Raw genomic sequence first — 17,109 nt, forward strand, 5'->3', positions numbered from 1 at the left:
GCTCATTCCTCATTCATCACATCTCTTTCCCAGCTAAGCGATGGTGCCATGGTGTCGCCAGTCCCAGTCTAAGATGTTGGCATACAGTTCCTGGGCCCAAAGCTTGGTTTGAGACTCCTTGCCAGACCTGGGAAGAGACCAGAGAAGGAGCCAGAGCTGGAGGGAACGCAGCCCCAGAGGAGCCCAGCTGCTGCCTGGGAAACTCAACCCAGGACCGGCTCTGGCCCACGCTCTCTAACCCCAACCCCTCCCGTCCAATAACAACACTTAGTCTGCCTCTTGTTCTCTTTCTTTTCAGTCTGCTTTTAAATCTTTCCACTGTCACTCTGGTGTGGATTTTGGGGAAAAATAAGTCAGTGGAAGAATAGTGGAATGATATTAGTCAACCCGCTGCACATTCCCTGAATACTTCCCACTGTTGATTTCAAAACACTCACACATGTTCATGTTCTCACTCTCACACACGGAGAGGCAGGGGATTAGGCGTGAGTGCACACACATCCTCACACACACTTTCACATACATGCACATGCTGTGACACTCACCCCGGTAGTGGAGGCTGTCATCATGGTGGTTGTGCTGGTGGTGGTTCTCCAAGGCAGGGGGGCTGCTGGCACCCAGCTCTGCCAGTCTGCGGCTGGTGGCAGAGAGCTCGGAGCGGAGGTTGGTCACTTCCTGACTGGCGGACTTGATGGCCCCATCAATCCTCTGTGCCAGCTGTTTGTTGTCTTCCATCATTTTAAGGATTTTCCCCTGAGGACCAAATCCACACAGAGCAGCATGATGTCAAGTGGAGCATTAGAGGGGGTGAAGCTAAGACCCCTTCCTCTTCTTCTTCTTATCCTCCTCTTCCACCTGTGCTTCTTCTCTCAGTTTACTTCGCACATATAAAAAAAAAAGAAAGAAGCCAAAACGCCGGTCCCTGTTCTGCTCTCCTCTGAGCAGCACAGAGATGATGTCTACCTGTTACTGCATAAAGAATAATGTCTGTGTGGCCAAGCACTACACAGTCAGAGAAAGCATGTGTGTGTGTGTGTGTGTGTGTGTGTGTGTGTGTGTGTGTGTGTGTGAGTCAGTGCAGGGCAAAGGAGAACGAGAGTGAGCGCGGGAGAAAGAGAGAGGGAAGAAGAGAGAACGCAAAGAGAGCACAGAGACAGAGAGAGAGAGAGAGAGAGAGAAAAAAAGACAGAGGAGAAAAAGAGATGCAGCTCAGCAGGCGGAGGGGAAAGTGAGTGCTCCCGCCGAGGAGAATGTGCTGTGAGCAGCTGCTCTCAGAGAGGACCCAGCACACACTGAGATGACATGCAGCCTTTTAAATGGATTGTACCATGTGCTGGAGGACCAGGGGAGATGGAGGGGGGACGCAGTTGGACTGAGCTGCTCTCCAGCAACTCTCTAACTACAGAGTGTGTTGTGTATCCCACACCCTATGGAGTCTGTAATGAGTTAGCAATCGGGTCTATAATAGGGGAAAAGTAGACAGATTGTTTCTATTTACTCCTTCCTCTCTCCGTGTCCCTGCACTCAGAGCTTGGCAGCAGTGTTGAACCCTTTGACAAGCACTTGTCAAGCCCTCTATATCTTTTCCCTCCTGCTCCCACATTCCCTTCCTCCCTCTCACTCACACACCCGCTGTCTCTTTGTCTCTCCCACCCCCTCTTTTTTCATTCCATTATATATTCATTTCTTTGTCCTGGGAAAGCTCACCCCCACATTGGTGGAAGGGGAAGGGGGCTGGCTCAAGGCGCCCAAGGGGAAAACATTTCAACTCTGAGAGCAAACTTAGCAGAGGACAGAGGCACAGCCCTCTAATGGGCTAAACACAAAGAGGAGAGGCCTGGAGAATTACAATCGAGCTGTGGCGAGAACATAGCGGAGCTTTACCTCTTTGATCAAAAACAGTTGGAAGGATTATATTTCAGTTTATCCATGGGCCCAGCAAACAAACACCATGGCCATCAGTTCTTATCTGTATACAGTTGTAAAATTCCATCACATACACAAAAGGTTAGAGATGGGGGGGATAGACCGTTCATCTTAACTTAAAACAGTCCCGGATATTGCTGAGCCATGACAACTTTGAATCTGCATTTGACATTTCATTTCCCAAGTAAGAAAACACATCCTGTATCTGGCAAGAAACTGAGGCAGATGAGTGATACATCACTCAGATGCTGTCATTCAAGGCTCTGGTGATAACGGCTCAATGCTCATTGGTATTCATACAATGGCAGAGAGAGACAAACAAAGATGGGACTGCAAGTGTGCGAGACTGATGAGAGAATGAGAGACACAACTTGTTGGTTGTGTCTCTGCTGCTCTATGAGGAAGTCCGTATGGTAACGGTGTTACAGATCAGATCATGACTTTCAGCCCATTAGTGTGGCCTTGGTGAATATTACAACTTTGGCCTATTTTCTAAGGTAAAGAATGATCTTGTGATCTCAACTGTCAGAGATAATAGTATTGAAAATTAAATATCTTTGGGTTTTGAACGGCTGTCACCTTGTAGAAAATTGTGAGGGCAATTTTTTACCTTTTGCTGATATTTTAGAGACAAAACGATTGTCAAAACATAAAATATTGTCAGCTTGCTAACATGCTCACAATGACAATGCTAACTTGTTAAGCAGGTACCGTATAATGTTTACCATGTTCATATTTATTTTAAATTTGCTAATATACACATAACACAACTTGTGATAGGGTACTGGGTGGCACTCCAACCATCTTCGAATTCACAATAAAATTATTACACTATTAGTTAATGTTCAATAATGTCCTTTGGCTATTTCTTTGGAAGTTGCATATTATCAATCTGTGCAGTGAGATTACAACTATGAAATCATACTATTCTACCACATTAACAAACCTAAAGTTTATTCATTTTATCTGATAAATATTAAACAATTGTTTATTAACTGGCCGGCAAAAGTGCCCCCGGGCAAAGTGAGTTAAGTATCCCTGCTTGAAGCTGAGGGGGATTTGTTTTGTGGGTCAGGAACCAAAGTATTTGACGAAAGAAATTCTGGTACAATGTTGGCACTTGATGAAAAGTCAGGAGATCATCAAAGTTCTTAGGATTCATCCTCTGGGCAACATGGATGTCTGCACCACATTTATTGTCAATCCATCCAGTGATTGTCGATGTATTTCACTAAAAGCCAGAAAAATGTCAGCCTGCTGGTGGCACTACATGGAAGATCAGGGAATTAACAAAGTCTGTAGCAGACCACAAATGTCTGCACCACACTGAATGGCAATCCATCCAATAGTTGTTAGACATTTCAGACCAACTGCCATCCCGAGACCCTAGAGGCACACTGTTAGCAAGGCTAACAATCATTAGTTGTAGCTGTAGATTTCATCCTATCATGCACAACTTCGACATACAGTATTATAACAGTGCTTATCTTGTTGCATGCCTCTGTTTCTTTCTCCTGCTTTCTCCATCTGTCTTTTTTCTGTCTCCAGCCTCCTCTTATCATATAATCTGTAACATCTATCAACATCTCCGCTGTTCAACTCACAGCAGATGAAACCCAAACAGCAAAATTAATATAGTTCCTAGAGAAGACTTCTTTACCAGTACTGGCATGTTTGATCACATGTTAGCAGATCATTATCACTGTCTAGACAGCCACATCCCTGTCCCCGATTAGTGTGCTGGCCCTGATTTGTTGCTGATGAGTAAAGGACAAATGTAGCACCGCCTGTAGCACAGGGCAGCGATGAGGGTCGTCTCCACTTCTTGCTTTATACAGAAGGGTCCCGTTATTCCAAAGCAACTGGTTTTCTTAAACAACATGACGGCGTCCTTTATAAGAAACCACAACCACAGTCTGCTTTGAGCTATGTGAGACAGGGCTTTCATACGCTCAACTGTGGAATGCGAGGAAATGAATGATTTTAAGGGTCAAGGGTCAGGATGTGTCCCAGATACACATCAATAACCAGACAAATACTATGTGATGCATAATTGTGTGTGTGTCCAAAACACACAAAGTCCTCCTCTGTCTCCACAAGTGGACTGAAAGCATGTACAGCATGGCCAAGGCGGAGACCTTAGACCAGTGCAGGAACTTGGTTGACTCCCTTAAATAACCAGTTCTCCCATCGGTGCTTCTATGGATTTGGTTCACTTTTCCAAACTTTACCGAGTGTTTGTGTTTTCAGTTTGCTCACTTGTTTGATGCTATTAATGGGAAGTTTAATTAAGTGTGCCGACGGTGCGCAGTTAAAAAGAGGTATTGATAAACAGTCACCATGACTGTCTGCCTGGGTTAATTGAATATCGACTAATCCTCCGCACACTGGAATGCTTTCCATTTTTTTCCCAATAGCAAAGTGATATAATGCCCTGCTCAACTATTTATACAAGTCTTATCAGGGGCCTGGGGAAAATATCCACTCCACTCTACTAAAGTTACTAATGTCTATCGAAAACTATGAGAAAAAGAAAGCTACACTGCATGTCAGGGTGTGTATAAGATAGTTATATGCGAATAGGAGGAGCTGGGTGGGTATCTGAGAGGAAGATCCAGCATAGGGCAAGAGAAAACCTGACTTTTAGACCTCAGTTATGTGTTGGTCCAGGGCTCTTCCCATGTAGCTGCCTGGTGGAACACACTGCAAGTTTAGAGGAGGACACCTCATCAGGAGTGATACAGGAGTGAAAAAGAGTTGCATTACATGAAGACATGGTTGCAGCTGGACTGAAGGGAAACTCTCATGAGTGAGCACATACTGCAGGGTATAAATGCAAAGTCACATCTCAAGCTGAGGTTCTCTGTAGCACAATGCCATAACAGTACTCCATCATTAATCCAATATTTATTCCAAGATAAAAGAATGGAGGCCAAAAAATGTGCCCTCGTCCACATCAACTCTTTAGTTGAAGGGGTAACACTTTAAACATTGAATGAATGGCTTATAACACACTATAATGTCATTGTAAGAAGATATAAGTGTTCATTAATATATTTGTCAACAACTATAGCTCAGCCAGTGGAGACTGGTGTATAAACGGCTGTGGCTCAGAGGCAGAGCAGGTTGTCCACTAATCGGAAGGTTGTTGGTTTGATTCCCAGCTCCTCCCGCCACATGTCAAATGAGTTAGATTCCATTTGCCATCACCGAGTGAATGTGTGTGAAAGGGCGAATGTGGCACGTAGTGTAAAAGCACTTTGAGTGGTCTGAAGACTAGAAAGTACAAGTCCATTTACTATTTAAACAGATAATGAACACCAACATGGGAAAACACTGTTGATAATATAAAATATGTCTTCATAGGAGAAGTTATAATTGTTGACTGTACATTAATAAACACTTGAAATGTCCTTATATCTACTTAGAATTACATTGTAATTTGGTATAATTTATTACATAAATTGGCTGGGTTAAAGTGTTACTATGTATCCTTTATTAGGGTGAAATTACAAGATATAGTGAAACAATATCATACATCATCAAACATTCTAAACATTTTATACTGCTCATATAGACGTATCAACCTGCATGATTTCTTTAGTTTTTTTGCCACTTGGAGGCAGCTGAACAAATTTTTCAAATTTTTTCAAAACCACCTTAAAAAGTTAATATGTGTAAGCAAATGGTGGGTCATGAAGCTTTGGATTTCAAAAAAAGATATTTTAAAAACTTTTTAATCTGTAATTGCTCTTGTGCAATAAATAGCCTACTTTTAATTTGATTTCCAAATGAAACGTCAGCGTTTATGATTAAGGCTGATAATGAAGCTGAAATTGAAATATTTGGGGTTCATTCCATGGTCAAATAATAACAGGCCTCTTCGCTTAATCGGCACTGAGAATGACAAAAATTCCTCCATGAGGCCCCTTCAACAGACAGAGTCATCTCTGGAGGGCTTTATTGCAGCACACTGCTAACATTATGGTTGTTTATATATTCCAGATAGATGTCCCAGCTTCCATATACAGTAGAGCTGCTCTGAATATAAACCTTCACAGACACCAGTTATGAATTTCTAAATCTCTGTGTGTCAAAATGTTCAGTCTGCTGGGTACTGAAACAAAACAGCAGGTTTCAGGACATTTTATTCTGGAAGGCTGTCTGGGTACACAGCAAACTGTCTGCCAACATCAAAGAGTACAACAGTTTGAAATCTTTACTTATAGGCAGGTTAATTTGCACCACATTTAGATTTTACTTTTGTCTGTTCACCATCAGTACACTGTGTGAAACAGTAAAAAAAAAATGCAGAAAAGTGCTGCATGAAAAAAATGACAGGAAGAGTTTGAGTTATCAAAGTTACAAATTAAAACAAGTGTTTTCTGTGCCACTACACTACCTCTTGCTTTCTTTTGCCAACAACCATGACAAACAAGAAGCTTCAGACAAAATTGTCTTTTGTTAGTTGGATTGAATAGCACTGCTTTCCCACAGCAATAAAGCAGCAGTGACACAATTGTACATGTGCTGATGTGGTTGGTGGCAAACAGAAAAAAAAGACTACAGAAAGCTTTTGAGTTTCTGTCACATATAGTTCACTTTGAATGTTTGCACAGAATGCAGATTTATAAAATGCAAATGTCACAGCTGGAGGAGAAAAAACTGGGTATTTATGTCTGTGCTAGTGATGAGGAGAGAAAGCCTTTTGCCCCAAGTGGTGACACACAGGGACAGAGGGTCATTGATGGAGTAAACCATGAATGACAGGGAGCGGAAACTCAACTCTTTCTGTTTGTCTACGTGTTCTCTCTCTCCTTCTCTGTCCTTTTCTATCTCTCTCTAACTCTCTCTCTCTCTCTCCCGTCACTAGCCTTCTAGTTAGTTTGTTATTCAGTTAAGAGCTTTATTTGTCCATGCTGTGGATAGGAACAGATCACATGATTGCATGTAAGTCTGAAAGGTGTCACTCATAACAGTCATAACATCTGAAACAAGATACTTCATAAGGAGTTAGGAGGATAACGAGTCCTTTTAAGGCCGAGCTATGAAATGCACCTGTCTACAGTCCAGTCAGCTGTAATCACCGAATGCTCACTGAAACCTTCAGCAGGGTGCAATCAACAGGTTGCTGAACAGTAGAAGGCAGCAGCTTTACTCCTCCTCTGCCGCTTGAACTCTGGTCTGAACTCTCCCATCCCAGAAGGCTGAGATAAGACCTAGAGAGAAGCACCCATTATCTGTTGTCAAACTCAGCATGTCTGTCACCCAAAGGCCTCCCCAAGTTTCACTCCAACACCTTGCAGCCATGTCCTTCTCCCATCTCTGATAGTCTGGTAATAATAAACAGTTCGACAGCCTCTCCACTTGGAGATAACGGTCGACAGGGTTGCGGATGAAATGCGGTGCCAGAGGCCCTGATGAGTATCAAGATAAAGGCTTGTCTGCAGGACTCTGGGGGAACTGAAGGCAGAGATGATGCAGGGTTGCGGGAGGGGGGAAGCGGGTTGGGCTATAATGAACTTCCAGTCCTGCGGGATGGGAAATATACGTCTGATGATGGAGAATAAAACTGCAAAAAATGAAATTCCTCCACGGTTGCACACGCCTTCATCTGTCCACCGAGACCCATTTTGCTTCTTGCCTCATTTCCCCTCTATCTCACTTCTGCTCCCTGCTGGCTGTTTTCTGCCATTGCTTCTTCTCCCAGTAGTCCCCCATTGCCAGTCTGCTCGATCCCACTCTGCTCAAGTTATACTTTTGTTTTAAGACTTGAACATGCAGGCAAGCAGAGCTGAATGCTGCAGTCATCTCTAATGACATGAGGATCATGGTGAGATCACAAACAGAGTCGGCGTCGATACAAAAGGTGCATGTTTTGCACGCAGCGTTACACACTCAGCTACTTTGCTGCTGTCTAATTGAGTTCCTCGCCCCTGTCATCGTTCTTGGCTCTCTTCTGCAGGAGGCACAATTACACTGTGATGTTGAGAGAATAGGAGATGTGCCTATAGCTCGCGGGGGAGATGAGAAAGATAGCTGACAGTGTTATAATCATCAACATAATTAAAGTGTCATTTGAATCCAAGTAACATGGAATTGTGGGAGTAGCTAGTGGCAGCTTTATCACAGTCCTGATACTAGAAAAAAAAAAAAAAAAAACTACAGGTTATAACTATTGACCAGCTGTTCAGTAGAGTAAAGGAGCTGTCTGAAGGTAATGCTTCAAGAGGAACCCTCTCTCAAGGTAAAACATTTTATACAACACTCGGAGAACCTCATTCATCGCCAACCCTTCCTCCATCCATCTTTCTCTCTTTCTTTTCTCAGAGCAGCAGAGTGATTTTCAGAGGGCAACTGCAGTGGAAATCACCCTGACAGAGCTCTCCCTGTTGATTTATGATATACGTTTAGTTATTTATTGGCTAATCATGGCAGGCTGTTGAGAGCAGGTTAGAGTACACCTCCCAAGACAACTGGGCAAGCCTCAGATGAAGAGATGAAAGAACAGGGCCGCTGTCTGGCTTATTCTGTGAATAACAGAAGAGTTTGGGAGAAGCTTGTTTTCCAGACTAAAGAACTCATCTCATATTAATGGAAGAAAGGAAGATCATTTAAAGGAATAGTCTGACATCTTGGGAAATACACTTATCTGCTTTCTTGCTGAGAGTTAAATGAGAAGATTGATGCCACTCTCATGTCTGTACAGTAAAAACTGCAGCCTGCAGCCTGTTAGCTTTGCTTTGCACAAAGATTAGAAACTTGGGGAAACAGCTAGCCTGGCTCACTATCTCTAAAGATCACAAATAAACACATTATATCTTGTTTGTTCATGGTAACTGTACTGACATGAAAGTGGTACTGGTCTTCCCATCAAATCCTTGTCAAGAAAGTGTATTTACCCAAAAGTCAAACTACTCCTCTAAGTGACCGAAGCCGGCGAACAGCACACAGTAACAGATGCAATACGCAGTCTGCAGTGAAAACACTACATTTTAGCTGAGACCATACAGGAATTTTCTGCACCAAAGAAGACCACTCCCAGGTACACTGTAGCACTGCAGGAAAATAACTGACAGGTTTAACGGGGGGAAAAAGCTGTGCAGTACTGAGGACAGATTAATCCATATCTGACAGAGAGCTGTTTCGGTACAGTGTATTGATAAGGAGCTTATCCCCTTGTCAGTGTGTGTAAAGGCACATCTGCAGAGCCTATTGATTAAGAGACTCATCTTACTATCACATGTTCCCACTCTAGAGGACAGTTCCAATGAATAGTAACAGACAATAATCACTCCATCACCACTTTATCGCTGTCCTCATGCAGCTACTTTGTATGCACGCCAATACACCGTACACGTTTTCCAATTTCTTCACGTTCAAGTGACCCTCAGTCCACTTCTTACCAAAAATGTATATTGCAAGCAGTTGCACTTGTCCAATTACTGTCTCAGTAATGTCTCTTGGCTATACATTTTTGCATAAAAGAAGAATCACAAAAAAATGAATAAAAATATATTTAAAAACACAATATTTATAACATAATAGAGCTTTCATTGTTAAAGATACAATAACTGTCCAGTGGGACCAAGATAATTTTAAATTGTTCCCAAGACCCACAAGTGTACTAGGAATTACTTTCTTTATTTGCTCAAGCTAATACTACAAGATATGAAACTTGTAGGAACATGCTGAAAAATGAGAAACAAGGGAAGCGGGAAGGAAGATAAATAAGGCAGAGAAATGAAAGGGCACCGACACAGTATGAGAGAGACAAGGTTGGAGCCAAAAACATGTGAAGTTGCGAAGTCGTTTATTATATTTCAACATTTATCTCTGCGAGAGAGAGCCGAGTTATCAGGAGGACTAAATTGAAAGACATTCAAGCGTGCAGTAGAGAGTCAGTAAAAGGAACACAGACCGGCACAAACTCTCTCAGTATTCCGGGCTTAGCATACTGTTCTGCATGGAAAGCCTTTCATGCACATATATGCACCACACACACACCTGTACTCGCATAATGCACACACACAGATAGCGCAAACATTAAAATGCAAAAGCAATTAAACGCAAGCCACAACAGTGCCGAAGAAGTGCCAACCTGACGGTAGGACTTTGATTATTTTAATTAGAGCAATATGGCTGACTCATTCGTGAATATAATTGAAGGAAAAGGAGGATCATTTTCAGGACTGAAAACCTGTTTCAGACTGTGACTATAGTTAGAGGGTACGACTACTTTACATATGCTTTAGTGCAAAAGGGCAAAGCACTTATGCAAATGTGTTTAGAGAGACAAACTGTGCTGATGAGATACTTTTGTATTGTGTCTTTTATTTAATGGCTCCAACTTATTCTAATTGTAAATGTATGTGATTTAAATTTGTTTAATAAGCTGACTCCTGCAGGAGCTGGGAATTGCATTAATCTGCATGCTAAATTAGTTTGTCTGAATCCAAAACTTGTCTGGCTCAGGGAGTTGGGCTCTTGTAAGGGATTATAACAGGGCATTAATACTAAGATCCATGGAAAGCCAAACAATGTGTGTTTCTTTCTGTCTCTTAAAAATGTAGCAAACGAATTAACATAGTATCATTTTACAGTCATGCTGAATAGATGAACTATGCTTCAGAGTGTGTACCCAAGCAGTTCCCTTATAGACATGCCCCTGTGTGTTAATTGTCCTTGATGTTAAAGAGTTTCTAGTTGTAATTTGCTTGTGCATCTAATATGCTTTATATTGAGTGCTTTGTACAATATGAGCATGTGTTTGGGTAAATACTGTATGTCAGCTGGCTTCCTATTTGTATGTGAGATTCTGTCAAGGAGACAAACACACAATCAGATGAAGTAATGAGGGAGTGAAACAAGAAAGAGTATTTGTTGATCACCATACAGTAGCTTAAAGCCACAATCAAAAGGCAGTTTGTTTACCAAGGATAACAATCACATTGGATTGCAATTCTTCAAGACCTAAAAAACACCTTTAATTACAGAAACCTTTGAAAACTTAATGGTCACCCTGTTACTCCCTGAGGAGACATCACACACCTAGACATAAACCACAGATGAGTTAGAGAGGCTGGAGAGTACAGTGAAGAGCTTTTACACTTAAATACACAGTTGGCAGACTCTCTGTTTGCAATTGCACCACTTTGGATAAATATACAAAATGCTCTCCAACCCTGGTGAAATGTATAAACTCTATACAATGTGATGAAACATGCATTAAAGTATATTTTATCATAAGATGTTACGTATTATATATTTTTAAAACCTGTTCATAGAACTGCTGAGTTGTTGTTCCTTGTTATTTAAAGATCTACCCATTTTCTCCTCCACTGTAAACGTTTTCTACTTTACATTATTCATCTTCCCTAACTGTGCCACTAAGCTGTTTTGCCAAATATATTTGGAAAGAAATGTTATTGCTGCCTAGATTATGTTCCCTGGGAATGTTTTTTTCTAGTTCAAGTGTTACCTTCTTGTATCACGCAGACTGCGGGGAGGTTGTCGGCCTAGATGGTGGGTGTACAAAGTGCAACAGTGATGAGGTTTAGCATCCGGCATATGTGTTTAGGTTAAGACTAAAACACTTGGAATGAGATTAGGTCAGTGACAGGCTGTTTGTAATGTTATATAATGGTTTAGGTTAAATATTTAAAAAAGTTAACATGTCATGTTTTATGCTTCCAGTTAGTGTCAACTTTTCAAATATTTAGCCAAGAACATGATCTTCTCTAACCTTAATAAAGTGCTCGGAGTGCCTCATAAAAATGTTAGCCGTGCTTACATTATTGATAAGAAGACTAACACCATGCCAGCAGCTCTGCAATGTAAGCATGATAGCACGCTCACAATGACAATGCAAACATGCTGGTGTTTACCAAGCATATTTTTTTATCATGTTCAACATCTGAGCTTGTTAGCTGCTAATTAGCACTAAAACAAGGTGCAGCTGAGGGTGATGGGAATGTCATTCATTTTGCAGGTATTTAGTCATGAAGCAAAGTATGAGACAAAATAAAATATCAATCGCCTGGTGGCACTAGAGGAGAAATCAGGGTATCAACAAAGTTATTAGGATTTTTCCTGAGGAGCAAATATCAGGACATCCAATAAACACTGATATTTCAGAGAGTGGTACACCGACCGAGATCCACCCAAAGAATTGTGTACTACAAAGTGTACTAGCTAAAAATATATATGGGAAATTTAGAGCAACTATTTTAGCAACTATTTTGCTAATTGATCGTTTTTAAACAATAATACTAAACATTTGTTGGTTTCAGCTTCTCAGATGTGAGGATTTGATGCTTTCTTTTGTTGTATATAATGAACTGAATATCTCTGGGCTTTGGATTGTTGGTCAGACAAAACAAGACATTTGAAAGTTTCACCCTGGACTGTGAACAATTACCGGCATTTTTCACTATTTTCAGAAAATAATCTGCAGATAAACTGATTATAAAAATAATTGTTAGTTGCAGTCCTGCGATGATCCCTCAACTTACTTACTCAATAAAGGTCAAATATTATTATAAGTACATTACACTACATAATGACTAAATATCTGTGCTATAAAATGTGTATTCACTTCTATTCAAGTCTATTCACATGCACTGACTTCACAGTTATCATTCCAGGATTTAAATGTTTGGCACAGTTTGATCTTAAAACTCTGAGGGATTTTAGCCATTTAGAGCAACTGGTCTCAAATTGTTCCACCTGAGGAACATTTTCAAAACACCTATGCTCTAAATTAAACATAGCTTTAGCATGCTACCTTGCATGGTAAACAGGAATTTAATGAGTTTCAGCCCAACTGGAAACCTGCTGAGCCTCATTTTGCAGGAACGTGAGAAGGTTTTTGTAAACATGAAATATTGTAAGAAAAATGTAAATGTCCAGGCTGAAAAAATATTCAAATTAATCAAAGAACAGATATGTTATACTTCTGATGTGATGACTTACACATTAAGTAGAATCCTGGGAGCTCAAAATAAAGAAAAACATTTTTTTTCTACCAGGGTCATTGTTTGCTGCCACATAAGGAAATATTTTTCACAACGTAGATCCTAATGTTGTTTGTGACATTTTAATTAATCTATAAATGATAAAATTAAATGGATTTAGACCTCAAATGTGACTCTGTGGGTGATTTACAATACATTATAGAAATATTAAGCATCACCTTGCCTCCAAAGAATAACAATTACAGCTCTTTTCAGAAGCACCTGCCTGGCAGTTTATGTCAGGGTTGCAAAAGGACAAGCATCCCATTAAAATATCTTCTGTGGAGTTCATTAAAATACCATCTGCTCACCAAAAAAATCACAAAGATTCATGACAGAGCAGAACTGCTCTCGAGGGAATTGTAAAAAATTCTAAAAAAAATTAAGATTCAGTAATCTGGCAACAGCGGTATTAGACGATGCATGATTATGCATGCTGATAGGCTTTCAGCTGAGATCCCTGGAAACAAGTTCTCACTGAAGCAGCCAAACTTGCAATAAGTGGAGCATCCAGGCAGAGCGAAGCGCTGCAACCAGCCGGCACCACACATAAATTCATACATGAAGAACCGCAGGAGAGCGTAAGAGGATTCAGAGTAGGGGTAGACGAGAGCAATCGTAATCATACTCATGAATACTAACAAGGCTGGGATAGAACAGAGTAGCACATTAAGAACATGATTCATTACACAAGAAGATGTACACAACACAATCTAACCAACTGCTTCCATTTTTAATAATAGGCTTATAGAAACATACTGAAATTGGGTTTTCATTATGAGCATTTGTGTTTGACATTTCTGATCCAATTTCCTGCATTTACACAGTAAATGTTTCCATTTGAATATATTCTGTGTTTAGCATTCCCTCTTGTTCCGAAGAAGTGATGAAATGAAGCAGAGGAGTGTTAATACATGATGTGAATACGGTAAATTGAGTGAGAGCCACGCGGATTAGGGTCGAGTGAAGCATGATATATACAGTATCAGGGATCCAGAGCTCAAAGTAAACAATTTTAAATGAACTAAATATGAGAGAGCGAAGGAGAATCCACAAAGATTTAAGCATTAAAGTCTGCGTTTATACTTGAAGGTGTTACTGTTGGGTCTCTAAGCAAAGGGACTCATATACAATTATGTGCAGGCTGTCCCAGTTGACTGTAGCAGGACTGAATTCATTGTGTACCTGAAGTGACTTAATTATCTACAGTAGCTCTCATTTGACTTTGTGATACAGACTAATAACAACTGATACGAGAATATACAGTAGATGAAGCTTATTTGTCTTGCACTGGAGAGAGACTATTACCCACTTTTCATCAGCTTGCTCTACAATTCAAAACATCTGCATCCTAACAAGTAATTTAGTCTGATTTTGCATCCCAGTGTCTTATTTTGCTAGTTTCAAACACAAATCAACATTTTTATATAGAATCAAATGCCACTTTTTCTAACTTTATTGTAAGCAATCTGCCTCACTCGGTCTTCTTTCACAATACTGACACTCATGGCTATAAAATTCCCAGACTAAATGTCTTATTAAGATGATTGTTTGTTGTCTTCACGATCAGTAAACACTACCAGTTCTGGAAACACACACAAGAAAATACAAGCACATCAAACCTCAAGCAGACCAGTCACCATTCTTGCTGTACACAAAAGATTTCATGCAATTGCTAAATGACGGAACAGTAAATATAGTTCATCATGAGCCAATAGCTGTAAATAAAACTCCAACATATTAAAAACATTTTTGAACAATCCTGGCGTTCAGCCTCTCCCGTAAAAACTGCATTTCTCTTCAACTGATATTCCAGTAATGGAACGATATGGCTTTGCATTATATCCCTTTACAGTAAATCCATTCAACAAGAAACATATCAAAGTGATAGAAAACGCTTTAGAAATGCTTTTATATAATGATTTTACTGCATAGAAGTAATGGAGGTAGGAGTGAAGATAACAGAAACAAAACGATGGCCAAAAGGAAACCACTGACCTCAAAGTGTACAACACTGCTCCCAGAAATAAACCTAGTTTGACCTAATCTGAGGCAGAGACAACTGTTATTGTACTGACCACCTGGGGGCATACTCTTCACAGGGAGGCAGAACAGTAAATCACTGTGTCTGGACCCATGAGACAGGCGTAATGATGGGTAAAGAGGCTGAGATCTAATGGTCTGTAACACTCTGCACCTCCTGAGCCTGATTTTACATGGTGGGATTACAACCAGATAGCCTCTTGTTAAATTGCATTACTCCAGATTACAGGACCAGATTACAAAATTGTGTGGCAAGAGATCATGAACAGTGTACAGTTTATTATCAGAGAGAGCAAGCTTCATGATCCATATGATGTGATTTCTGGATATTGTGTGTTGACTTATTTGTGTGTTTTTTTAATCAGCGCTAAAACATCAGCAAAAACGTCCAGAGACAGAGTCACGTTATTCCTACATTAATCAAGATGTTTTTCTTTTTAAATAATATTTTTAAAGACAAAGAAAAACCTCATAGAATAAAGACTTAAACACTGAAGTAATTAAATCACAACCACAAACTTTGAAACCTTTGCAAGCATTTCACAGCACTAAAAGAGCTCCACAACAGTCACATTATCAGTGGCTGACTGGAGGTGCAGCGATCAAATCAAGAAACCTCAAAGTGTGTGTGTGTTGGTAAAAAAAAAAAAAAGACAAAGGTGCGTGAAGCAGCTCTGGGCCAGATGCCCGCCTGGCCCGACTCCTCAGAGCGATTGCTTCTGGCAGGGAATCAGATAGAAGGGAGAGTCATTTATATTTTCTGCACCACCCCACAAGCTGTGGAGGCAGGGAGCATTTAAATCTCGTCTAAGGTCAACAGGGAACTCAATGGCTTTGATAACAAGTATCCCATCTTTGATTCCTCACTGTTCTCGCCTCTGCAGAAATTCTACCTTTGATGAGGGGTTGTGCAAAAGGTTTTAAAGTAAACAAGGCGAGCTGGATGACAAAGACTGTGTTTAGGAGGCTGAGCTGACATGTGGAAAAAGTTGAGATAAGGGAAACAAAAGGCATACCAGTGTCACTCCACGTCACATTAATGTCCCCACTCATGTTTGCTGTGTACACAGAAGCTGATGTTTTCTCATGAATTATTCAGGTTTCAGTCCTGTGGAGGCAACTGCAGCAGCCGCACCACAAGGAAGCTCACCTGAGGCTGAATGCTGAATAATGGACTAATAGATCAGCTTGTGCTCTTCTTTCCTCCAAATGACTCAAAACAGAATAAACTGGAAGGTGGGCTCCATAGATGGGCGGTGAAAATCTCTCCAGGAACTTTAAGCTCTCTGTGGTTGACAGACGAAGTCACAAGAGGACACGTATATGCCTCTGTGCCAACTCTGAGTCTCCTGCGCAAGCAAGCCAATCCTAGACACTTATCCACATCAGCCAGACACAAACAACCCCACAACAAAAGGGCTGCAAAGAGTACAAACACTGTCTGTCACTCAAGAGGAGATTGACAGGGAGAGGGGCCTTTTCATATCACCCAAACTCCCACTGAAATTGAGGTGAACACCTTTGATCTGCAGCAAGATGCGTGTAGTGATCCAGATCAGCTTTGTGACAGTGCCCGGGGTTTCCATAGAAACATGCGCCCCTCTAACACGCCAGACTTAAACATCCTGAACCACATCAACAGATGGTTTCTGGAGAGGCTGAAGGATGATGAAGTCTCACAATCTGGCATGCATCATTTCACCTGACAGAGGCCATATTGTCATCTTAAAAATATCCACAGTGAAGGATACCTCCTCTATTTACAAAAATAGCATTTGTTTGATTGAATGAGAGGTTTACATGTGTGTATAATGATGTGATGGGGTCTGGGAACAACACAAAAATGAATGTGTCTGTCTCATGACATTTGAAAAACAATCCCATCTGTCATGCCGTATCAGGAAATATAAAACTACACTGTCATTTTATCCCTGCACTCAGGTTTGCCTAATCATCAGCTGTGACAGACGTGTTTTTAAATCTTCTCTGCAGTAAGCTCCAATATGGTCATTTTTATGTGTACTCATTAATCTTTTCTGTTCCCCTGGTGTTTCTGAGTGGGTAGAAATGTGGAAACTGGTGAGAGAGGACTACCGGCTGAAAGTGCACTTGTTAAAAAAGAGCA

General features: G+C 40.8%; 1 protein-coding gene across 7 annotated transcripts in view; it reads right to left on the reverse strand.

Annotated features, from left to right (window-relative positions):
- The window catches only part of kaznb (kazrin, periplakin interacting protein b), a 106,935-nt gene that overhangs the window by 63,469 nt on the left and 26,357 nt on the right, over window positions 1–17,109 (reverse strand). For 5 of the 7 annotated variants that reach the window (XR_007886373.1, XM_051413903.1, XM_051413908.1 and 2 more), the window contains exon 4: window positions 546–753. Coding sequence is in view for 6 of the 7 variants with exons in the window: in XM_051413903.1 (XP_051269863.1) it covers window positions 546–753 (208 nt within the window). In the remaining variant the exon portion in view is untranslated. Of the gene's footprint in view, window positions 1–545; window positions 1,297–17,109 lie in introns of those variants that run through there. The other 2 variants (XM_051413904.1, XM_051413906.1) reach the window with 2 other exon arrangements.

The sequence above is a fragment of the Dicentrarchus labrax genome, unplaced genomic scaffold (assembly GCF_905237075.1).
Source record: "Dicentrarchus labrax unplaced genomic scaffold, dlabrax2021, whole genome shotgun sequence".
Lineage (NCBI taxonomy): Eukaryota > Metazoa > Chordata > Actinopteri > Moronidae > Dicentrarchus > Dicentrarchus labrax.